Below are 27566 nucleotides of genomic sequence, written 5' to 3'. Positions count from 1 at the left end.
GTTCAGTCAAACCTGCCGGGGCTGCGGGTTGTTCGAAAGAGATACCGCGGCCCTGGTACATAAAAGGCCTATGACGGTTTTTAGTCAGTAAGAGTCTGACACTCCCTCACTGCTGCTAGCCCACAGCGGGAGGGGTAATTTGATGATTTTTAACGTCGGAAAAAAAAGGCGTTCAGTCAATTTGATTAAATATACTATACATATTATATGAAGTTCGTATTACGTGGGTGGAGTGTGAGATTTCGGCTAAAAGCACCGTTCGGTGTGGTAATTACTGTGTTTATGAATGTGTCCGATGTCTGTAAAGGTTATAATTTTCAGTTCGGTACCGGATAATCTGAATTGGGTTGGAAGTTGAATGATGTTGAACTAAGTTTATTTTATTTTAACATTTTCACCTTTCCAACCTTTCCTTGTAAAGGCGCGTACGCACGTACGAACACGAACATAGCGAACACAAACACCAGACCCGAACATTTGGTTCGTACGTATGGACGGCATATTCGAACACAAACGCAAACATAGTTCGAGTCGAGTTCGCGAACAACAGTCGTGAACTCTATCTTAGTAGCCATGACGGCGCCGTTGGAAGTGGTCGATTGTGAAGTTATTAAAGCGCTTCGAACACCGTCCATACAGAACACACACCAAGGATCGCCGCGAACATGTTTGACGAACAGAGTGTTCGATGTTCGATAGTGGTACGCACTTGCGAACCAAGTTGTTGCATATCATGTAACGCAACAAATTTGTTCGTACGTGCGTCCGCGGCTTACGCCTTCCTTGTAAGATGAAGATGATGATTTTCACCTTTCCGTAAGTGACCTTTCTTCTTAGTTTTATGTATTTATTTTTAGTTTTAAGTATTTAATTAAGTATAGTTAAGTATGTCATGTTGATGAGGATATATACTTCTTAGCCGGGATGAAAAACATTGATAACCGCGTAACAGCAGCTTGTTATCGATAGAAATTAATTAATAGAAAATGAGAAACTGTTGATACTTACGTCTTACCAAAAATAGCAAAACCATGAAGGTCATATAAAATATTCTTCGCTATTTTGAATATAGAACAACAGCAACAACACGTAACAACTCCGTCACAGTTGTTTGTTGATGACAAACAACACGTGTGGTTTGTATGAAACACATACATATGACACAATACTCTTATTTCATACTATGAAAGTTGCTTTTTATTGCTGTAAATAATGTTGTTGGTTTTTGAGGTTGGATGGTGACAAAATGATAACATCAAGTAAATTATATTTTTGGCTCTTAGAGTTTTTACCACGTATTAAACTACGACCTTTATGGGTCAGGTTCAAGTTGAAATCTAAACTTGTTTTAAAATGTCCTCAACTAAATGTTTATTTAGTTTGTTTTTCACAATTGTTTGCTTCGTAACACTATTTAGTTGTAACCTTGTTTACAGGTTAAACTCGTCAGCGTTCATTGAACTGAGCGTAAAAACGTCAGGCATTCATTAATTTACGAAGTTAAATAGAAAAAAGACACCTATTAATTACTTGAATTTGGAACGATTAATTCAAATCGAATTAGGAACAATAATCTAGAAGACTAGAGAATTCCAATTTCAAACGCAAGCGACGAACCTCTAAAAACTCTAAAGAGTTTGATTACGAGGTCGTCAAAAAATTCCGGCCATTCCGTCATTTATCGGAGTTAAAATGCAGACCTCACATGAATCTACAAGCCACACCTCACGAATGAGGTATCCATTTCCACCGGCATGTATCTGTTCAATGAAGTGTAATTACGAATGTTACAAAACACAACCGCTCCAGTTTCCAGAGCCTGTGTGACAGGCTGCGCATGTGTGGGTGTGCGGGGTGGTGTGAGTGCGGGGACAGTGACCCGAGCTATCTCGAGATCGCAGCCTCCGACCGGCCAGATGCCGAAAGATGTCAGCCAGGAGCGGACTAGAGCGGTAGCCTGATCATCTTGATTAAAAATATGACATATTCTCTTGAGGAAATACTCTGTATTGTGTAAGTAAGTATTAAATTCAGTTGGGGTCAACCTTTGACAAGTAGCACCAATCACTTTTGGTCATGTTTCCAATTCTGCCTATCTCGTTTCTGCAAATAACTAATATTTGTTTAGATAATTTAATCATGACGTGTTGTAATAAATTATATAAATTAATGATAGGTACCTAATTTACGAATATTTTAATTAATAACGAGGTGAAATGTCAACAGATGATGCTGGTAATATATTGGTTCTTAATACAATTTATTATGTTTTAAGGTATTAATATATACGTCTCAATTTATTATTATGTCCTACCTACTACCCTACCTACTAAACGATATGCATTTTTTTTGTTTATATTCTAATAAGAATTACCTAAAATATTTTGTGATACTACATTTAGTGTCATAACCGGATAGGTTATTTTAGGAACACATAGAGGACAAACAGGCAAACTGCCATTTTTATTTATTTAGATTTATGGTGTCAGTAGCCGAATATTTACAACAAAGGTCACCGCGTAAGGTTAGGTCAAACAGTTCGTTCACTTCTTAATCACCGTCTGGAATTACAATGTAGGATATAAAAAAATTACTGGAGGTCGTCAGAGATCAAGGAAAGAATAATACATGTGCTTATTCCAGTTTTGTGTTTTTCAGTGCAAACCTGAATTTAACCAATCAATTTTGATTTCACAAGACGTTACCCAAAAAGTACCTACTCGTTGATAGTGAAAAACAAATGCAATACTAAAACATAAAACACTAACTTCAGATTAAACTAAACTTCAAACATGGAACACAAATTCCAAACTCAAAAATTCTAAGCTGGAATGCCTCTTCAATCCGTCTCTGGTTTAACCTTTAGCTCGCGGCTATCGCATATAAAAATAAAAGTAGTTGTGTTAATAACGTATTTTTAGTGCGGGCTCGGTTGGGAGCTACCGCAGGTGCGTTGGCCTGCCCCCGCGCAGACCAGCGACGCCCCCTGCGCTTGCGCACCGCACTTTTTATTCATAATTAATTATGTTTTGGCGATGCTGCGCGATTGTCTAGTCTTTTTGATGATTGGTCGGCTCCGAGAATATGCTTTGATTGATAGCGAGATTATAAAGAAATATTTTATTTTATTAAAACTGTTGCCGAACTTAATTAGATTTGTTAAATGGTTATTTAATGTTGGTGGGAAATAAATCATTTTTGTTATTATTTTATTAAGTTCATGAACAACATGTTGGATTGTTATAAGTTTTACCTGGACTTATCAAGGTTAATGAGAGATGTTTTTAAATTTGACTACTCATATTCAAATGAAAAGTACATACGATTAGACGGAAAGCACTGCAAACACTTCAATGAAAATCAAGAAAATTATCCGTACTTCATAAGAAATATGTTAAATGAATTTTCTATTATTAGAATGATTATCGGCTGGCTGTAAAATGGGCCGTAAATTAGTTCAGTGCGGTGGCACAAGATGTCGCCACCGGAGGCACGTCTCAAGCGCGCAGGATGGCAGATATTCATCAGACGGGGACGGACGCCTTCCGGCCTGCGCGTGAGTGTCTTATTAGCCTGGCTTAGAACTCGCCGTCTAAGGAATATGCACGGAGTAAGGAAAGATGAGCAGAGATGCAGGTAGGCAAGGCGTTCTCTTCTAGGTCAAATATGTACGGTGGAGATGACCAAAACGATCAGTTATGAGTGAAGTATCGAGGTGTTCAGGTTCTTTGGGGCATCTTTTTTACTACAAAGCGTACAATGGCGAAGACAGCTACTTTCCTCGTTCCCCGTACCAGCATTTTTGCCAGCTAATTTCTTAGGAGATTTTCCGTTATGGCACCTCCACTACTCATTTTGTTCTCCATGGGAATATGTGACGGGGTGATCTTTGGATCTCAAGCCTCAAGTAACTTGCATGCGAAACAGGCCTGAATAATGACTGGCTTTCTTTGATTTTTGAACATCTCAGAATTATGTATGAAGCGATAGCGAGCTGTCTGTATGCCAGTTATGGAGTCGGAAAGACTGACGACGAAGATGTACATGGTTTATTTTATCGCATTAGAACTAAAAGGACTCTTCCAATGTATTCAAATCAAGAATGAATAGGTTATTTGACCACATCGTAGCTTACCGCGAGAACAAAATTGCTTATCGTACACAAAAAAGTGATAAACTGCAGATTTCAATGCGTTTAAAATGAGTGAAAACATTGCATTAATAAATTAACAATACAGTATGCCTATCCTCACTACATTAAAATTATCTTGGACAATAAATTATCACATAGCTTTACCTTTCAACAGATATTTACAAGATTTCATTTAAATATACCTTAGAGATGTTAATACCAGCAGAAGCCGGGAGTCGTATCTAGATTTATCATAAAATTATGATAAGAAACTTGGTACATCGAGTATAGTAGATTTTTTTCTTCTAATCAGCATCCGATGGACCGATAGTGGTGACGATTTTTCACTCTTTAATCAGAATGGAGATTTTGTTGATGGGATTTCTAACTTGAATAGATAAATTAATTAATTATGTTTGTTTATGGTATACGCGTTGCTTAGAGGAAGAGTATTTAAGATTAACCGATGAAAGATTTGAAAACGGATTGTGATAGGAAACTCGATCAAAACGTTTGTAAACGGAATGTTATTACGTGACATTTTATTTATAGGAGAATGTTTTTTCTTTTATAAAACAATTTTGCTATTTGATTTAATTACTGGTAGAAGCGTCAACAAAAATACTACAATGAATTTAGAACACCGTTATAAGTACATAAGTCCCACTTTATTTTAAACTTTATGGCATTTCTAATCTTCTATCATTCATACTTCAAGAAATAAAGCCATGTTTTATTACATAGCCTATCCTGTTTAAATTCTATAACTCCATTTATCAAAATCGGCTAACCCGTGACCGCAATCATATTAATAGTACACTAATAAATGTATGTATGTATGTTCGCGAAATTGCTACGTTTGAACATAATTGTAGCTATACAGTAGCAGGTGCTGAGGAAATGCCTAATTTTATGGCCACCGTAGTAATGTAACTACTTTCAATGATTGCTACTGTCTGTAGGGCTGCTAGCGAGCTGTTTTGTGGTCCAATAGAGATATTAATGAACTATTTTGTACAGGAAGTTCGATCGATTTGTAAATATTATGACCTAATATATTATGATATAGTAATGACTTATGGGCAGACAAAGAAATCTTAAATGTTATTATGGGTAAAGTATGTCATAGCTGCAAAAAAAGGTTATTGAAAAGCTATTGGAAATGATGACGAAAAAGATACAATAATCCCTTTTGAATAGAAACATTTATGTTGAAACTGAAAACAATTCAAGGGCGTCGAAAACTAGAAAAGTTATGTTTTTCGACGAAGTCGGCACTTAAAAAACTACGTTGTATCAAAAGGTGGGAGAAGTTCTTCGGAAAATCCGCCAGTATAAAAGCGCTGTAAATATTTTTCGCACAAAGAAACCCCAACCATAGACCAAGGATCTTGTAGATATACCTAAATAAAATCAACGGAAGCAATAATTTGTTTTAACACTATTACCCACTATTTATATTAAACCTTTGCACGCACCGCCTCTATATTGCCGCTAAGTGTTAACTGCAGTTTGATAAAATCTTAGCATTTTTAATAAGAGTTTTATTTTTACCTTTTATGAGACTTTATAATTTCTTTGTTACTTCTATTGAATTATACATTCTCTTTAAGTCATTGTTTGTTTTTCAGTTCTAAATTAAAGTCTACGAATGGAACTATGTAGGTATAAAGATTGGAGTATAAATGATGTACTTACTGCCTTAATTTTACAATTCACCAGCAATTCTTATTCGCTAGATTAACAAAACTGATACTGCGAACAAAAACTGCAGCTATCGTCAAGTGATATAATACGCATTTGGAAGATTAATGAACGTTATATAAGTCAAGCTCTGAAAAGCTAGTTTTCACCTTTTCCTCTATAATCTCAATCACTTAATAAAACTCCGTTACCACTTAACAACTATCAATACATAACAAATTACTGAAATCCGCAATAATTATTCAAGCGAGCCAATAATTATTATTCACGCTATATTTATCATAGCTCTAATTATATCTGGAATTAAGATAAATAATGCAAATCTATTGCAGTGGTAATAAATCTGCGCTTTCTTCGGCAAAGTGGAGTTATAACGTGGTTGCATAATGCTGTTCCGTCTTAGTGCAGCTGAGAAATTGTTGTTGCACTTATGTAATGCAGGTCAATTTGTTTGGTTAGAATATTTTTTTTCTTTGAATAATTAAACAAATTTTATTTTTAATGCGTTGTTTTAGTTCTGTACACTTCAGTTTTACCGTTTGTATTTTTTCTTTGCTTTTTAATTACTTTTGCTTGGCGCAGATTTTTTCCCGTCAAGTGCACGTGTTTGAGTGTATATTCTAAATGGACAAACAACTTTTTCTTCCCTTCCATCAACCCACCAGCGGCATCTTTAAAAGAAAATTATATAGCATTGTTGAATAGTAACACGACTTTTATTTTCCCTGCAACGTCTTTCAAGGTTTTATTTCGCGCCATTCAAAACATTTTTGCTTATCATTACTGCCAGGTACTAAGCTACGTTTAGTAGTAAGCGTTCTTCATACCGGTGCTGCGCTCGCCAGACATCCAGATTGTACATTGCCCAGCACATTAATAGTTCCATTCATTGCAAGGAGAAAGTCCTATTATTTACTTCAACCACTAATGTATTTAGCGACAAAGAAACTATCGCAATTTTATTGAGAACCCAAGTATTCCTGGGCTGTCTGTTTTGTTGGGCCTGAATTATGTGGATAGTTGCTTTGTGTTTGTATCGTATTTTGAACCTTATGGTCTGGTGGATAAGGCTCATTTTTGTATGAGATGGTATGGTGAGAAGGATTTAGCGAAGCGAGGTTTGAATGTAAGCGGATAGCGATAGATCGAATAGGGAACGTTTATATGTTAGCTAGTTTTCTTAAAGATATATAAGAGATGCATTTGTGCCAATGAGATTACAATGAAACGATAGTTTGGGTATAAATACCTACTAAAGTAATTTGTAAATGTAGTGTTCCTATGTGGGAAATATAACCTATTCCCCGCTTTCATTGAGACCCAGTACCAAATGTAGCATAGTCAATAAACCTACGCATTTAATTGTGTACACTGGCATGTGTGAACTGCCAGCGACCCTGTAGTACTCTCTAAACAGCTAAGCCGCTAATATGACGCTAACATCGTCCACAAAGTTACCGCAATGACGTTTCTGACGTTTACTTACTACGAAAACTTACGGCAATGCCGCTTAAATGACGTTTATTTTTACGGCAATGTTGCTAATATGACGTTAATATTGCTGTTAAAGTTATGTACATTTTGATATGTTTATTTTAGGATGTGTTTATGAGTTTTAGGCTTTATGTGAAGGTTGAACGTAAATATGCTTTGTAATTAAAATTACGCTTTAAAATATGCGTGTACTGTTTAATTTGTTTGATACAAATAATTACTAGATATTACTAAGCCTTTAACTAAAGGAAAATGGAATGACAAATCTTAAACTTAGTTTTCAGATAAAAGTGTATTTTCGTCTTTATTAACATCTAGAAAACCTTGAACCCCTTATGAATGAGTCATCTTATTAATTCGAAAGTGTAATTTCATAACTCTTACTGCTAAATAAACTCTATACAAGATAGCCCAGCATATCATTTTGTATCGGTCAGTTTAAAATCTAGATTTAATAACTGTGCATCGTTCTAGAATACTAGGCTATGTATTAGCTTCGAAACCCGTCTTGGTACATAAACATAGTCTGGGCAGAAGGCTCGCTTAAAATTCAAAGGTGGGCTTGCATAAATCTGGTACAATTAATACCAATATATTGTAAAATTAATTGGCATACTGATAATATGTAAATGGGCGCGGTACTTTGTTCTTTCATCTGCATAAACATGTGATGATAGAACTTCTGTGGAAGCTAGAGGCTGGTAGGTATATGTCAGTGACTTTTGTTTTTTTCTTTATCGTTCTGAATTTGAACGTAACTTAGATATGACTAATGACACTTTAAGGCATTAATATGACTACTTCTTTAAAATATACCCGGTAACAGGTCGTCTGATGTTTTTCTTTAAGTTTCAGATGTTTTAAGTTGAAGAATATACCTGTTTGAGAACTTCTTTCCCTAATTTCTATATCCTTTTATATTCCCAAATATAATATTATCCATTTTCTTAAAAGGTTTCCTTTTGTGTTTGTAATTATATTTTACTTACAAATTTTATTTGAAGAAAACCGCAAATATTTACCTGTGAACAAAACATACAATAATCGTTAGTCACAACAGAAAATAATAATTTGTATTAAAGATCAGCAATCAGCTATATATTTCTCTACAATGTAACAACTTTAAAGCGAACTGTCATAAAAACAATACAAAAGTGGACATTAATTTATTGATTAGATATCCGACATCATACTTAGGTAATAACTATAAATTAAAAGTGTTATGTATACCCAATAATGTTTGACATCTGCTACTGTTTGGAGTTACATCAGTATTGGAAGTCTTAATTATATTCTCGTAAAATATGATTGTTTTACCATCTTTGGTACATTTCAGGAAATCATCAAATTGATTAGTTTTCACAATACATAAAGGTAAATAAATAACATTGTCATTGCTGTCATTTTAAAACACTTATGTTGGATTGTACTATTTAACTATGACAGTTACTGACCAATTTACAGCTGTCAAATCGGTGATTTAACCATTGGGCTACAAGTAAGCAAGTTATGATTTCTTTACGTTATATTGAAGTAGTGTCAAAATATTAAAGTATGTTATGCCACCAGTTAAGATTTGGATTTTTAATGCCCCATTAATATTTACCTTTCGTCCTTTCATAACTGTATTTAATCAATTAAAATCTTATATAACAAGAGAGAGCAACAATTAATATTGAAAAGCCTACATAAAACGCATCGAATTTATATCATACATCTTTTAAAATCAAACATTAAATATTTAATTCTTGCATCTTGATATGCACTTTCGAAAACATTTTGAGTGCACTTTCTAGAGCATAATATAATATGTCATAAGTTTCTTTTTTTCGTCACGATGTACGTTAACTTTGTAATTGTATAAATTACTAATTAGCTCAAACACTTTAACGGACGTGACCCTGGGAATGCGAGCACTTTTTCGTTAAAACATCCGAATTGAAAACCTCGTCTTTCTCCTATTTACGAAGTCGGTTAAAAAGTAATTTTATTTCACGACGATAGGCTACGTGCACCTTCTTGCAGTCGCCATCAAATAAATTACAAAAGATTCTTACTATCTCAACCATTGACACAAAAACAATAAATACCTACATTTCCAATCTAGTTTCTGAAACATAACAATTACAGATTCAGACACAAAAAAAAAGACTATCGCCCAGTAACTTGTTTCGAACAAACAAAAAGAAATTCCTACGTTTTTTCCTACATGTCCATGAGACCATTCAGCTTGTATTTAGCCTGAGGCTACACAGCCGGCAACAGTTGCTGTCGCTGATTGTTAAAAACAATTCATTGTGTCGAAAGTCGCGACACGCCAGCGAGTGGCGGCAATTAGGTGATTACACTATTATTGTAAAGATGTGGACACACTTGTAGTGTAGGCGTAGGAATGTCATACTTGAAGTGGTGTATTTTTTACTTCGGTGCAAGTTTGATTTATAGGGAAACTGGGGCCGCGCCCATTGGACAAAGAGCATTAACTTTTAAATTTTTAATACCTAATAGACATTTAATATACAAATTAATTTAGTTAATCTGCTGTCGAATCAGTAAATACATGTTGAAATAAAATACGTGTTCACTAAATTAAAATAACATCAGATTATTTCCTTATGTTATAAAACACTCCTAATGCCACTAAGAATTAATTAAGCGACTACCTGGCATTCAATATCCCATAAAAGTACATGCAACATTCAGATTTATCATAATCTATCTCAAATCTGATTGCAAAACTCGATGAAACATATTAATAAGGTATTAAATTAATTAATTTTGTTGAATGTTAATTGAATTTACTTTCAAGCAGCTGGACATTCTTAAGTCAATGTTTACCAATAAAATTGATTATCTTTGACCGTTTGATACAGCCGTTTAGTAAAATATTGATATTTCTTTTTTGAACCGGTTACGGCATAATAAAACTAAACCAATATTATATTTAATAATTTTGTATTTATTTTATAATGAATTTATTTCCTAGGCGAAATTCTCCTAGTAGTAAAGACGGTGTGCACACAGCCTTAGGTCGGCAAAAACACTAGATAATAATATAAGAGGCGCACGTACGGTCAGTCCGAATGATTATCACTAATGATAGTGATTTAAGAGAGAGGACTACTGGAACAGGGTTAACTAAAATAACACCTGCTACACAATGTGGGTCAATTGCATTAGCTGTTTTGACATTCAACTCGGCATATGTCAGACTGAGAAATACATTAGAATATTTGTTTCGATTTTTAATTGATTTGCAAACTGTCTACAACATAATTTAGGTACAGCGAAAGTAACCACAAATAATATTCGCCATTATGATTAACTTTAACTATGATCTGTCGAGTTTTGTAACCAAAAGTCTACTATGCAATACTATAATTCAAAACTCTGACCATTTCACTGTACAAGACACAGTTCAATAGGCATAATATCGATAAAAACGTCTGACCATACAATCAAATCGGGAAAATAATACTTGAATTTCTGCCTACCATATAAATATATAAGTAAAATGACAATTTACGAAGTAATGCAATAAAGGCGCAGGCCCACTTGCGCGTTGGCGGGCGGCTCGTTACTGCGGATTAGACGCGCCTCATCGCGACATTTGAGCGCGCGTGAATCACATTTATTGTGACAACAGAATGTTAGACCAAGTCTGACTTTAATACTTGTTTCAGATCAGTTTCTTACGTCTACTAAAATTACACGATTAAGTTGTTCATGTTTATGGATTTCAATTGACAGCTGTACAATAATATAAATAATTTTAAATTATTTGTCAAATATTTCGCGAGACGCGGTAGCGGTTTGTTATTAATTTATTCGACTATTGAATTCAGTTTCATTTACATTATTTATATTGTAAATTGATATTGTTTTGCAGAAACTAGCACGACGAGGCGAATCAATTTTCATGATTCTAAAATTTCCTTTCACCGTTAATATGCAAAGGCGTTTTAGAGCTTAAAGTATGTTGTACTTTGTATTATAATGAGCTGAGATTTGATAAACATGTGTACCTTCAAACTCATCAGGCACGGCTCTTCAAACGAATTGCTTGTAAGGGCTAGTGGACACGCGCGGTTGTCACGCGTGCGCCGATTGTAATCATGCGGAACTAACGAGCTGTGAGCGCGGAGAGCAAAAAATTGCTTTATTGTAACAAACATCTTTAATAACAGTTAAGCAGTTCTGTACATATTTGCATGTGTTTCTGTGTATCATCATTATGACAACTAACAGTTTTTGTTCTGAAAAAATATGAAAATAACAACAAATTACTCCAACATTAAACTTTACAAGACATTAACCGCATTCGATAATCCGCATCTTAAGTGTTTGTAACGTACAATATATTTACAACGTCCCTCATAAGACGTAAATCATGCATGATATATCGATTCAACTACATCAGAATTGATGCGCCATGGACCACGGTGAAAGAGCAATTTCCAACGAATTGCAAGAACGAGCGTCGCGCGTGCGGGACCCGTCATAATCATGCGTGCCTAATGCTCTTGATCGCGTAAAACAAAAATTGCCTTTATGTAAAATGGACGTCGTTGTATCAATCATTTTTAATATACGGAAGTTTAAGTTTCTATGTCACGCATTTTCGATTCTAATAGACAATGCGTTGATGTGGTCACAAAGTATGTGGGGAATGTGGCAATGTAGTTATGTGAAAGTAGTTACAAAGATTTATAGGTGTTTTTCTTTAGATTGAATTAACAAAAATAGTTTCTATCGTCCCCGGGTTGCCCGGGTAACTGGGTTGAGGAGGTCAGATAGGCAGTCGCTTCTTGTAAAGCACTGGTACTCAGCTGAATCCGGTTAGACTGGAAGCCGACCCCAACATGATTGGGAAAAAGGCTCGGGGGATGATGAGTTTCTATCGTCATCTCTCAATCAATCTGCGTATGTTGCAACTCACTGGTAGTAGGTTAAATACCTATCTATAAATAAAGTAATTATAAACATTCATTAAAGGCTAAAGAAATTCTGCCAAAATAGGACCACTTCTCTCTCACAGCATAACAAGAAATATGCAAAAAAACTGCATAATAAGTTCCAGAAAAAATAAATGAACCACAGTTAATAAAATGTGCATTTACGTTTTAATTTCAGAGTGCATCTTTATGACGCTTCTTCATTGCTTTTTACTGTTAAAATCATTTTTTTTTTAATAAAAAAAAACTGCAATCCGTTACTCGATAATGTACAAAACATAATTATTTTATGCTGTGGAAAACCACGTCGCTAAGGTGTAATTTTTAATCTTTTTCAATAATGGAGGCTTCTCTGTTTGAGACTCAAAAATAAGAGTTCGTGATTTTATACGTAAGAGCATCTTTTATAACATTCTAAATACCATCTATTCTAAACCACTATCAACCAAGCCTATTAACCACTGCATCACTCCAACTAGTATATAACATAGTTCGAGTAACGTGCTTACTCTGTGTCTTTCATTAACAATAATAATAAAGCAAGCATAACATCCACATCACCTGGTTGGTATAATCATCAAGTTTTTAACAGCAAGTAGCAAACTATTAACCGACATCTCAACACTTATATTAATGAGTGAAGAAAGGCGAATTAATTTATGACTGCATTTTACGACCAACTATAGTCCGCCTAGATCGAACATGAATGGATAAGTCAATAAGGAACAAAGTTAATAAACACATGAGAAAAAAGACAATATTAGTTCCCATGTCCCCTACTTTTATTTTTAAAGAACATTTAAGTACACGGCAATAAAAGAATCGATGAAACACGGAAAGGTTGCGGTATAGGATGCTCAGACCGCTTTCACAATTTATTTGCATCGTAAAAGCTTAAAGACACATCCCTGCCGGTGTCCTTACCAACATACGAAAAAAACAAACCCATAGGGCGTACGTGAACTCGATTATAGTGAAGAAGACATCCGAGACATCGATTTCCCTCATATCGATTACCGATACACCTTTATTACTAGAAATCAATAAAAACGGGTCAGTAATACTGATACAGTTTAGTATACACCATAAAATAATTTTGCGTATAATAGTTAATTGCTTGTAAAGTCTGCTACGTTAGTGTCCACTCTCCAATTTAATACGTCCGCAATTGTAAACTTCATTTGTGTTAACATTCTATAAAACTTTATGGTAACACTGTAGCCATTAAAACAAACATGTACTGTCGTATAAAAGTTAACGGTTCGCGTGTCAAGAGAATACGGAACAATCTCTATAGTTAAATTAGATTTACGTCGACGACTCGTCGCGTGGTGTTACGATTACACGCGTTACATAATACGACACGACGAATAATCGTAAGTGAGCAAACAAAGCACTTCTCTATGCATTAATAAAGCTATGCCCTGCGACGGACGCAATAATATGTTGAATTTACGACAACAGTTAGGGCTTGACATAAAAGTCGATATAAAGGTCGTTTTTATCGATACCCGCAATCCGCGGCTCGTTACACACTCGATAATTTCTTCATTTTCATATTATAGGTATTGGCTCGAATCGTAAGTATAGTGAGTCCGAGTTTGGACCAGTTTGTTTTTATTATTGCATAAAACTTGAGAGGCTTTTTCGGTAATTAACTAAAATTATCATTAATAATATGAAATGTCGGGCTTTTTAATGCTTTCGAGTGAAATTGACTAATAGTGATGTAACACTAATGGGTTCGATGTCAAGGAAATACATTATTTCGAAACGAATGAAACTGAAAATTTTATAAATTGTTTTGTTAACATACGAGGTAAGTAGAGATTATTTAGAACAGCTTAGTTAGGTCTTTGTAAGACATCAATGTACAGAATCTGTGACTGAATTATCAGTACTCGTTATATAACAATTAACTTAATTGTGCCAACAATTAAGTAGCCATATTCGAATTATAGTCCATTAGACAAAGCTTTTACATTTGCTAATTAAGAGTCGTAATTCGAAAGATCGATATTACTGCTACTTAATCGATTGTGCTACTACCGGTAGCCGTTCTATGAAATTAGGTGAAAGTTTTCATTGTTGAACGCTATTATTTTATATAATTGAGAAATAAAGTAGGTAAGTAAGAATTTAAAGTGTAAGAGCTTTTTTCTTGGAGTTCCAAATGGTACTATGTGTAATTTATTTCGATATAATTGTATCCATATAATATAGGTATTGACCGCAGATCTATCTAAAAATATATAGCATAAAGTGTCTAAGTATATACGTACTAGTACATAGGTACATGTTAATTAAGTTTATAGAAGGAGACTATTTCTATACAGAAATTGTACATTATTTCCGTAAAAAATCTAACAAATAATTCAGATATAGTCAACCTAAGTATCAGTATACAGAATTAAATCAAATTGTCATTTTGATAATTTTATTACATTTATCATAATCAATTATTTTATAACCATGTAATATCACACATAATGATATCGACAGTATAAGCAATGGTATCCGAAGTCTATTCAGTACTAGTTTTGTACAATGTTGCAAGCCTTTACACTTTATAATTATGAACGGAACAAACATACATATTACTAACTGGCTTTTGCTTTCTAGAGATAGTTGTAGTCTTTTGTCGGACGACGGTGATATCCTGTGGTAGGATGAAATCCGGGGAAAGTAGATACTTCCTAAGTTTCATTCATAATGAGACTGTGCGCAATAGGCGGAAAAAAACTACGTCAATTTTTTTCATGTTTTTTTTTTTTGTATGTAAATCTGTCACCACCTTCGTAAATGTTAAAGACAATGGGTATAGGTTCGTTATTTTCATAGCTGTTACAGTACATTATAATGGCTTGTAACTGTCAAGACTATTATTATTACCTTTAATTAGTAAACAATTTAAGTAGCGCCAATCATTCACTTCATAATAGAACTTTTCAAAAAAAGAACCAACCATAAAAATAAAACAAATGAACACCACTTATCGATATTTAACGCTTCACAAAAACAAAGGCGAGTGTTGTTTGTGAGAAAACATTAAGTTTTTGCCAAGTAAAAGGAATGCCCCCGGTTGGCCATATACGAACGGGTTCCTTGGAGGTCATTAAGGTTATATTCGGGTTTCCGCCAGTGTGCTCGAGTGTTTATGCGTGGTTAGTAGTTGCCCCCGCGCCGGTAGTCGTGGGAATTAGGGTTGGCAATTTCAAAAATGGAACATTGGTATTCTGAATTTTGAAGAATGATTTGCTGTCTGTCTTTGTAATAAAATACATTGGTACAATAGCGGTCTATTTCAGTAACTAGGTACTTACATGAAATATCGACTTTTGATAATGTTAATGTATTTTGATAAATATTGGAGTGGATATAAACCGCAAATTTTGAATACAAAGATAGCCTTGAATATGAAGTCATTACCGGCAGAAAATATTATTGCTATCATAACCAAACTGAGCCATCTTAAGGCGCCAATACAAAGAAAGCATTTCTACATAAACGTACGAAACAATGATCATAAATTCAATATTATTCGTACTAAAAATACAGTTCGGAATCTTTACTACATCATGAACATAACGTTTTCCCCGACCACGTATCTTATTATCAACATACTTCGACAATATTTTGTATCAAACTTCTGTCGTAAAGGGGCCTATTACTTGAGATGGAGACGTCCAAATACTGATACCCGAAATTGTATCAAAACCATTAAAACGGAACGCACAAATAAAAAAATACATATCGCCAAAAATTTTAATTGTGTCGTAATTTTTAATACCAAGAATATTTTTAAAAAACGCGTTCAAAATTCACCGAACGTTTAATGTGTATCGCAGTTTGCAAGTTTTCTCTCGATTGTTGTTATCGAGTTATCGATAAAGACTGACCTCGATTAACCTTATCGAGTAGTGCGCGCGAACCTTCGGTTTTTATTGTTCTGACTTTGTTATTGATTTTGGTTATATTTTTTTCTGCGGTAGAATGTGGTAGCTTCGTGACTTGAGTACTTAAAGTAAGATATGTGACATTAAAGGTGAAGAAAAGTAGGTGTGGACAGGCGTTTAACCAAGAAATATGAGACTTGAATTATTGTCTGTTTAAAACAATATTTTTTTTTGGTATAAACAAGACGATAAAACATTATCATTGGTAACACCAAATCTTCCACATCCATCTCAACTTCTAGTTTTTTTCATTCGCAGTCAACAGCATCTTAAAGCAAACACTTTTCAGTGTAAACAAGCAAAAAACCGAATTAAATTAACCTCAAAAGTCATGAACTTGACCCCTGCCAGTTGTCAAGTGTGTTTATCGAGTAAGTTCAATATGACTCGACAGAATATGATCTACAGCCTTAAGTGACCCCTCTGCGTGCGCGCATCTGTTATGAAATAACAGTCAACTCATTCAGATTTTGAGTGTCAATGACAGCGTGATTTATTGATCGTAAATATGGGGATGGGATCTGTACAATTAGAGTTGTAGCTCTACGTCGTCAAAATAAAATTCTTATAGATAGACAGTGATTACATAGGACAAGCCCTCGGAATAAATTCTGAGCTAAAAACAATTTGATAAATTTTTATGCTGTAAAAATAAAAGTCTCTTTTAAATATCTCAGTTAATTCGATTGATCTTTTTTTAACTTAGTAATGCTTCAATATATATTTTTTATTTTAAAATAAATAGAAGAAATACACCATTATTGTGCAAGTAACATTCATGATCATATACAAAAAAAAATCTCTTTGGTCCACCCCACCACATAACGACGGAACTCCAAAAAAAACCTGACCGCTTTACTAAGAACTATTTGGCTTTTCCATTGACACTGTCACTCAATAAATAATAGAGGTAAGGCGCGGCGCGTGCGCAGCCCACGCACACATTACCAATGTAAATATCATAGCGATTCATAAGCAGCACTACGAAGATATACCACGGGTTTTTATAGTGCATTTTTTCACTTGAGTTAGGTAGATGAAGAGGTGGCATTTTTGGTTAGTTAAAATACTTGACGTGTTGCTAGAAACTTGTGTTTGTGTAAATAATCGTTTAATTTAGTATGATAGCCAAATGTAATTTTGACTTTCGATTTATAGAAATAAGTTATTTTAATAATTTTTTGTCACGTTGTACTGAATTCCTGAATTGAATATCCTGATTTTGGATCCGATTTCAAGAACTCTTTCAATTTTCGAGTTTAGCAGCACATTTATCAAGAAAGGCTTTTTAAATTATTTCTTCTCAAACAAATATTTCATTTATAAGTAAATTACCTCACTAACTCAATCAAGTAATTAAGCGCTCAATTTCTGTATAATCGTAATTATCTCGAAGACGAGCAATCGAAGTAATCACACCATGGTAATCAGGGATCCCGCCAATGGTGGTAATTACACCTATATTTCTGCAGGAGCCACCATTGAGCCTACAGGCCTGTATTCAGTTATGATTTACGATCTCCTGTAATGATGAAAACCTAGATTGCGCGGTGTGGCTAAGTGGCTACTACCGGTTGGTTACAATTGTCCTTCTAGGATATTTTATTACCTAGCTTTCGTTCGTAACGTGGGAACTACTTCGCACACTTGGGTTTCAGGTGAGTCAAATGAATGGCTTTTAGGGAAACTTTTACGAGAAAATTTACCGAAAATTTTAGCTGAAGTGCCAAAGACTTGAATTAAAAATAAATGTTTCAATTTTTTTGTCTGAAATATTTATCAGCACGAAATGACGTTTAAAGTCTTTTGTGTTTAACAGTACTTAAATAATATTACGATTAAATTATTGTCGCATTATGCTAATATACTGCAAAAAAATTACCGAGACAATCTAAATTATATTATGATAGCGACATTATGAAGTGCCCCTAGCGTTTTGTTACAAGAATCTATTTTGTTGCGTAGATCTAAGAACTAACAAATGATCCGTTACACAACTTTATTTGAATTTTATGTTAAAACAAAAGACTATCACTTACATACACGATAAATATGTCTGCAAGAAGAATTATTATGCAATGTTATATTGTTATTGTTATAACAATTATATTGTTATTAACTGAGTATATTTTCTTTCTACTATTACAGGTAGGTAAGCATATTATGTAGTATAGAACGGTTCAAGCCTGATAACTTTTAAAACTGAATAGTTAAAAGAGTCCAGTCGTGGTTATTGATAATAGAAAATATATTTCAGAGCAGGCACCTATAATAAAGACAACTTTTTAAATAGAACACGAGAAAAATCTCAAAAGCATATGTCATCCACGTTTCCTATACCTACATCAGAATAAATAATACTGTCCAACAGTCTATCTTTGCTGAAAATAGGACAGCACATAAACCGCTTGAAATACGGTACAGCAACAAAGTTTAGAAAACATTAAGTGTTAATACACTGGTAGTAACAGTGAAAATAAATCTATAATACATGAACGTTTCCACTCGCTGACTGACTTAAAACGACATGCCTCCTCCATGAGATTTCTACTCATTGTTTTCAATAGGTTTTCATGGGATTTTATCTCACTTTGAGATGGCCGAACAGTTAATATTGATGATCCTGTGGAGTATTGAAACGAAATAGTTTTTTATTGGTGCTGATGTAATTAGCATGATTAAAGATATGTTTTAGTGAGTGTGTTTTCTATTTCACACAAATAATTTCCGAAAATTACATACGTTTTATGAACATTACGTTTAGTATGTACGAGTCCAGTCTAGATACAACATAAAGTAATAGCATCGAGTTGCTCGTGCCTGTGACATCCAAATAAGACAATCGATCATAAGAACAACGCATGGCGCGGTCCGTTCGTAGGAAAGGGCTCGGCAAATGATTACTTTCTATCTTAATAGACTACTCATGATGAAGACTACCATACATGTAGCCTGTAACTACACACACCTAAGTAATAATACTATCTTGTCGCAAATAACATTAAACTTGACACAGGAAACCATTCAGACAGACATGCGATCCATAGGTAATATAAAATATCATTTTTGGCTTCATGACGTCATCGGCTACCTATTTGACATTTGCACCTATTGACCAGCTGCTTAAGTGGTTTAGGATACACTAATGCATCAACTTGACAGTCGTGATTAGAACAATCTGCTGGATTTTTTGTCTAAACTGCAAATGCTTATAAATAATGTGTTCGGTGCATATTTAAACTGTAGAATTACCTACTTTCAAAATCAGAATTCGAACGTCAATATACACACCTGTGTCAATTTACAGAATCCAGCATATGAAGCAAACTACTACCTTTATTTTTAATGTTGAACTTTCAACCTTGATATTTTACAGATTAGAGTAGCTGGACAATAAATATATAAAGTTCCTTTGATATTGGGTCCTTTATCTAATTTCCTCAAATTATCAAATTAACTAAACTGTACTAACTCACGACATCTATGTAGTCGGATTTCTTAATGAAGTAAAGATTATCGTCAATTTTATTTACTTGTTACATAGTGACTTATTTACTTGTAGATCTTCTGGTGACATTTCATACAACGACTAAAACAACCTATAAACTTGAGCCTTCAATCACATCAATACCAACTACTGGGCTACTAAACTTCTTCACGGGATCCCTGCACCGTAAATATAAAATCGTGTGACTCTGTCTCTTCATAAATCGCTCTATGAATACGGCCTGACATTGGAATAAGTTATAAGTAGAACATGCTGAAGACCTCATAAATAAGTAATCAGGTGATGTTCTGGCCTCGGATTGATGGGCAGGGAATGTGGTGTAGTTTTAAGCTAAGTTTTTGATAACAAGAAACGATTCAGATTGCTTAGAGGCGGTAACTTTGACGTTTATTCTACGAGGCTAACGTGAAGAAACTGCTTCTCGTTAGCAAAATATAGTATTAGGATGTTACTTACATTGTATCTAATGAACTACAAATCCTTCAAAGATATAGGTCCGAAACTGTTTGTATTATTTTATTGCATTTTAATAACAAAAAAATTACTCTTGTTGCGATTGAAAGATCCAAGGAAGTGAATTATACCTATTATTAGAGGATTTTTGTATACTTAAATTATTTTATAAAAATTTATATTTTATGAGATTTTTTATATGTTTAGATATAGGTATGTCATTCGATGTTTTTTATTGCTTTTTCGAAATTTGATACCATCTGCAAAGTGAGAAATATTACCTTTTATTAAATTTTGTTTTGCAAAACACCATAACATGTTATTTATGACTAGTTAATCAGAATTATAAGACTGAGTGAGAAATTGATTTTACAAAATTAACTTTTATTTTGAATGCAAAACCTGTTAAAAATACATAAACAACAAAATAGGTGTGGCAACACCGGCCGCTAAAATAAGCTAACGTCAGTAAAAAGGCCGTGCAATATTAAAACGGACTCGAATAGCACGAAACTCTAAATCGTGAATTGTTTTATACAAGGAAATATATTCATTTGTTTATCTAGGAATACCTACCTACTTAATAGCTGTGCATAATACAGCTATTCGTAAAACTTAGAGATAGTTTTATTTGAAAAAGAAGGACAAGAAAATTGTGGGTTCTAGTATCTTTATGCTTCTTGGAAATCACTTATAAAGAAAATTCACCACAAAAAATAACCTTAAGTTTTTGTGAGTATACTTTGCACTGATAAGCCATATTAATTAACTGGAGATTATTACAAAACATGTACTTTAAACTGGTCTTATAATCTCCACCAGGTATATAATTAAAATACGTTCTTACATCAATAACGTCTTCATTTTTTTATCCAAGCAAAAAGCTATTTTCGTCATAACACGAACTACTCGGGTCACGAAAATCATGATGACTGTCCAAAGTGTGTGAGAACTTCTAACTTCAAAGTGTTCTATCGCCACCTAAAGTGAAGAAAGGTGGCACTTTTTGGTACCCACTTAGTGCCATAATTGGTGATTGACGGCAATTTTACCAATCGCTTGTAAGTAGGAACAACAATATACTTTATGAATTCTTTCTATTTGATGGAGCTCTCACGATTATTAAACGAAAATGTGTTTATTGTTGAATGTATGGGGCCGCGGCAAATTACTTTTGAAGTAACGTTGTGTGAAAAGGTAATTTTAATTTGAGAAGCTAATTGAATTCTCTTGAGTTTTAAAAGTCTCAGTTTATGACATCATCATTATAAAATGAAAAGTTGATTTAGAAAATCTACCTAAAAAGTTATGTGTTTTTTACATCGCATAAAATTTCTGACAGTGTTGCACCTACCACCTCTTATTTTCACCACCACCCAAAGGTAGAGTGACAGAGATCGCCTAAGGCGTTAAGTCCGCCATTGTAGGACCTACATAGTGCATAAAGTATAAAATAAATAAATAAATATGAACATTTTCTATGAAACCGATTCTGAAATTCCTGTCATAGATCATAGTCATCTAGAGTGAGTGAAAAAACCTCGCGCGTCAGTCTTGTCGCTGAGGCGTGCGCGCGCGCACGGAAGACGTATGGAAATGCGCGCACCTGCCACTGCGCCACCCACTGAGCGCAGATAAACCTGACTCAGTTACACCACTACTGAGAGGATAATAGCAGAAGTATGACTTGAAAGTTTTTTGTAAGGATTCACAAATGGGATAAAATTTACCTATTGTTTTATTTTCCTAAAATAATTAACTCGTACTTTTGACAAACGAGCTTCATTCTATCTGCCATATTTACAAAATGTTACTGTCGGCTTACAAATGTTCTTATAACCTAATTTCATTATCCGATTATCAATCAAACGGCAGAGCTACAAATCAAAATTACATTTGATCGACACGTATTACTATGAAGGATATCTTCGAACGGTTCTGTTAACATAACAAGTGGACCTTCTAACACTCACCTACTCTATGCCCCATCTCCTTGCTACTAACTACCTGTTACAGCAGATTGCCTACCATTTTTTCACTTACGTCCGCTACCGTTTTCAAGAAACATTTAGATGAGTTAGTGCCTAGACGGTTAGTAGTTTCCTGGGCGTAATAATTGTGCTTCATTGGCTATTCGTTGCTAACATTACAGCCTACAAATGGGGAGTTAAACGAGGGAAACGATGCGAAATGAGTTTAAGTAATTGTTTTATAAATACGCCTTCAAGCCAGATTAGTTCCTGGAGAAAGAAAATGAGGGATCTTAAGATCTGAAGAAAACCTCGACAGCCTGGGTGAGAAATCTTCGTTTATATTATAAGGACAGGTTATAATTAGTAGATCGTGTGGACCCCACCCAAAAAGAATTTGAAAAATAGTCGTCTATTTTAGTCTATGGAGTACAGGTGAAACTGTTGTCAGAAGCTAGTTTTTATAAGACAGCTAATAACTTCTAGTAACAAAACAAATATCTCAGCGCCAGTGGTCACGAATCAGCTCGTTCGAGGTGATTACCGATATTAATTACCCAGTTTTTTGAGTGATAACTACGCTCAACGAGGCCTGTAATTGTTCGACTTGCGTAGTAAACGTGATTATAGACTGTTGTTTACTATTCGTAATATCAAGATTAACGGAAAAGTCGATACAGTCTTTATTGTTTGTTTTCCTTAGTGACTGTAACCATGGATCTCTCTTTAATAGGCTCAGAAATATAGGATTTTTTTTTTATTTTTCTTAGCCCTGTACCACTGCTGGGCAAAGGCTTTCCCATCCTATCCCCACCTTTAGATACATCGATTGTTCCCACCAATTCAGGTCGTTCCGCCATTTTGTCCGGGGCCTTCCTCTACGGCGGCCCTCTTATGGTATCCACTGGGTGACAATGTTGGAGAATACCTTGATTGTGATTGAGAATTTTGATAATCTGACATTTTAGCCGCCTTTTTGAACATATATCTGGTGTTATTACATTCCCTGTCTCGTTATTCACGATGCTATATACCTGAGTAACACCATGCGGGCCAGACGACCGGCGTTTCAGCGTCCACGTCGCGACGGGCAGTCAGCGAGGCGATCATCAGTGCTGCATTTCATCCGCCGGCGCGCCCCGACATCGCTACCCTACAAATTGATATCATACACTGGTCTTATGGCCCAACGACTTTGAGAACCCCGTTAGAAACATTCCCTGGTTATCATTTTAGTGACGTCACGTGCATTTGTTTTTTTATTACGTGGTGTGTTGTGATTGGTCCATTATTTTTTGAGTTGTGATTGTAGCGTTTGAATTCAGAACGTTATTCACGCTGATTTTAATGAGGTATTTGGAAGTGTTTGTGCTATTGTGTATATAATTTTTAGTAACACTTTTGTGATGAGTTATTTACGATTCATTTTACTAATAAATACTACAGGTTTTGCATAATTGGTGCTTAGTAAGAGGTCATAATTTTCACAGAAATTAATCATAGTTTTATTGGTAGTAAAAAAAGATAAGAAATAAAATGTCAAAACATATAAAAATAGAAAGAAACAAGGTTTACTGCATCGACACGTAATTAAAAGGCCATTAAACACATAAAGAGAAAAAACAACACATTTTTTTATACGATGACAAGGCTTATTGAATATGCAATCATAAATTAGTGTCTACTTAATGTCCTATAACAAAAACACATGTAATCGACACTACACGCTAGTTACACATTAAAAACTACTTATATACATAGAATTCGGTCCAAGTTCATTTAATAGATTCTGACATGCGCGAGCGCAAGCTACTGTGTGATGGATCAAGACAAAAACGTTCAACGGCTTGGAAAGAAGAACTTACTATAGTAATTGGGTTATAACTGTTCAAATTATTGATGTAAGTTGAAAAAAAAATACAACAAATAGGCATTGACTTAATTTTTTTTTGTCATATTTTACTCTGGTAAATTAACCCCTGTTCAAAGTAAAAATAATGGAAGTCAAAAAAATATGTATCAATTCGTCGTTTTTCTCTGGTGACACTTGAAAAGCAGTTCCTACCAAACCCAATAGGAATGCGTGAAAAATCGATCATCAGCGGTTTGCATAAATTCTTTACCATCAATACTTTACCGAGATATACCCTATTATTTTCGATTATAGTTGGTCAACTGCAAAAAGCTACCTTCTAGACCAGTTTGGTAGCTTCAAAGTTGAAGTTTATTTTATTTTTTGCTGTAGTAAATCAGTTTTTGTTGAGCAAAGGGTAAGAAAAGTATGAGAGGGTGTTGACCTCTTGTTCAAATTATGAAAAACCAATTAGTAACTGTATGAATATTTTTTTTAAGGAAACTTTTATTTTTTCAGTGCCCATGTCCCACGTTATTTTCACTTTTCCACCTAAGCACAATTCAATTACTTCTATATTTTTTAACCTTACCTAAAAATCTAGCCCATTATCAAAATGAATTCCGAAACGACTTTCGTTTAATAACACGGCCTCTGTTTCCGTGACAATGGTCAAATTTAAATGGCGTCGGTCTAGTTTCTGGGCGTGATCGACGCACGCGCCGCGCCCGATCTGCGCCCGCGCTTGCCCGCGAGCTATTTGTAGGGTTGCCGCTGGTCATTTTAGCGATGGTTATAATTTTATTGATAGGTAGTTGTTGTGGGTTAAGGTTGTTTATGATTATGTTGTATAATTATGAGTAGCAAATAGAGAAAAGTGGTTAAGTTTTGATTGACTAAAAAGGATATGCAGCTAATTAAATCATCATCATCATCATCATCATCAACCAACATAAAGGAAAGTAGATATCGGACGAAGATTTTCAAACTGAAGTTAAATGAAAATTCGCCCAAAAGGTACAACATTTTTTAATGGTGAAGGTGGAAAATGTCTTCTATAAATTTCAGCAAACACAGACCACGTTTAATTTAGATAAAAAATATTTTTCCCTATAACTCTTTTAAATAAAAAATACAGTTATAAAACTCCAATTTTCCTCAGCGTGAACCCTGCGCGTGCCAGGTGTTCGCGTCGTGCGCAGATCGCAGGTAACTCGCGGCCGTCAATTGCGCGCAATTGAGGCTTTTTTCCGAGCCGCCATTAGAGACGACACGCGAGCTAGGTGACAGTCTGTGTACAGGGGGATTGATTTAGTTTTCATCATTTTTGTGCGTAGATTTTTTATTGAGTGAGTTTTTATTTGTCAATTTGTCTTTCAGGTTTAAGTGGGGTCTTGAATGATCTTAATACATATCTATGGCTCTCTAAGCTTTGCTCTTGTTTGTGATTTTAGTCTGATTGGTATTGACTTTACTGTGAAATGTCCACTAGCAGCAGTCATCGAATCGGCTTGTTTAAATTATTTATCGGTAACTTTTGTGATAAACAACAGCTATCATATTGTCCAATCATTCAGTTCAGCGTCAATTTATTAACATAATGGTACCTCTATCAATTTCTAACGAAATTAACCCCAATATTTAACTTAACGGTTTAAACAAAAAAAAACTCTCCCTGTAGACAGTCCACATATAAGTGTATAAGTAGAAAGCGGTGCCAATTACGTGGCAGTCCGGCGACAGAGCGCGCCACTGTTGCATCCTGTCCGCTTGATGTATCTCTTATTCATTTGTGTCGCATTCACAGGTTCACCTATTTTGTCGGGAGGCGTTAACATAATGCTTGGCCATCGACGAATATGTATGTGCAAGTTTAAGTTATGTATTCATTCAGGTAAAGTAGAAAATTAATTCGCTATTGTATGAAATAAGTCTAAAGTATTATTGTAAAGATAAGTAGGATTATTTTGTTTGTTTTGTTACTTTAAAGAATCGGAAACTGTTACAGCGGTTAGGAAAATTCTTTCGCTGTTGAGAATCTATACCATCCAAGACCCAAGGGTGAGCCAAGCTACATTTTATCCGGGTACGAGAAGAAATTTCCCCGTGAAAACAGCTATAAGTATAATTTAGCAACCGAGCGATTTTAGTTTAATTTTGAGTGATGACCAAGAGTTTTGGAATGTGTGTTATCGTTAGTATCTTAAAGTTCTGAATCACGCCTTCGATAATTACATACTTTATCTACACAATAATTATTGCTTAGATAAAGGATCAATGTCCTATAAATCATATTATTTGTCCACAAATTACCTACTGCCTAAAACACTTCAGCACGCTTCTATAAATTTACATTTAATCCGCTAATTGCTATGATAAGATTAATAAATTGGGCTAATAAATAAGCACTTAAGTATATAGCTGCAACAATAATTTGGTTTGATCTATTATAATATGGCACTAGGAAAGCCACTGTCAAATTATTGTGTAGATGTTTTGTAAAACTGATGTTTATATAGCAGGTCTTTGCAAAATAATTGTAATATGCGATAAACTGGACAATGTTAATCTCAAGCGTTTAAGCACCATTACCTAAGGATACTCTTTACAAAAGAAAAAGGTTCATTTGAAAAGGTAGCTGTTTCCCCAGTTGTTTGGTATTTCAGCCCTATTTAGCAGTTGTAAGATATTTTTTGCTGGCTCTTGTAATCCCACAAAGAATCAGTAGTAGGTAGATATTTCCGAAACCAGATCTTTTGGTACAGTAAAAAAGAGTTCGACATATGCATTTTCGAAATTAGCTTAGTTATCTGTTCAGAGGTAAAGATGACTTTTAAAAAACGTAGATTTCATGTCCTATGGTTTCAGTTAAAACCCAAAAATGAATAGTTAAACACCATTACAAAGTTAGTGTACGCAAATTTATTTCCGTAACCTCTTAAATAATGTAACAGGTATAACTGCGAGTGGAGCTCACGACTAAATCAGTCGGTCGACAGTCGATATCTGCTAGGGATGTAACGGTGTTGTTCCTGGCCAAAGAGATTTATGAATGAGACCTCCAGCGCGGTAGGTTCGACTAACATTAAGATCACTAGTGCTGGGATACGAGCGAAATAATATCGATATTTATTTTGCTAATGAATTGTTTGTGCTTCTAAAAGCTAAAGTGTTCCAATTTTGAAATATTGTTAAAAACAAAGAGGGGTCATTACCCCTAATATTTTTTGTTGACATAATTATGTAAATGTGTGTGGCCTGAGATCAAATTATAATTTGTTTTTAGATGATGAACTATGCTTCAAACTTTTAACCTATGTGGAATGCGTTTCGTTAGAAATGTAAATAAATACTACGTTATTTTAAAATGAACTTGTGTTTTTTTAGATTGATTTATCCCCTTGTTTTGTATCTAACAAAACACACAAGCTATTTAGGATACAAACTTCTGCATTTAATCTTGAATAATTACAGAAATAAATCTCCTAATTTATGTGATTTATCTAATCAAACACTAATAAACATTTATCACCACAAAATCT

The 27566-nt window shown here is 34.5% G+C and overlaps 1 protein-coding gene across 2 annotated transcripts in view; it reads right to left on the bottom strand.

Moving 5' to 3' along the window:
• LOC110383555 (polyhomeotic-like protein 3) overlaps nt 1-27566 on the bottom strand; it is a 238038-nt gene that overhangs the window by 105096 nt on the left and 105376 nt on the right. Inside the window, exon 2 of one of the 2 annotated variants that reach the window (XM_049838341.2) lies at nt 23207-23325. The exons of the other annotated variant lie outside the window; for it this stretch is intronic. Coding sequence (XP_049694298.1) covers nt 23207-23282 — 76 coding nt within the window. The 5' untranslated portion in view covers nt 23283-23325. The remainder of the gene's footprint in view (nt 1-23206; nt 23326-27566) is intronic. 2 annotated transcript variants of the gene reach the window in all.

Source organism: Helicoverpa armigera, chromosome 8, assembly GCF_030705265.1.
Source record: "Helicoverpa armigera isolate CAAS_96S chromosome 8, ASM3070526v1, whole genome shotgun sequence".
Taxonomy (NCBI): Eukaryota; Metazoa; Arthropoda; class Insecta; order Lepidoptera; family Noctuidae; genus Helicoverpa; species Helicoverpa armigera.
This window is presented reverse-complemented; position numbering and strand designations above follow the sequence as displayed.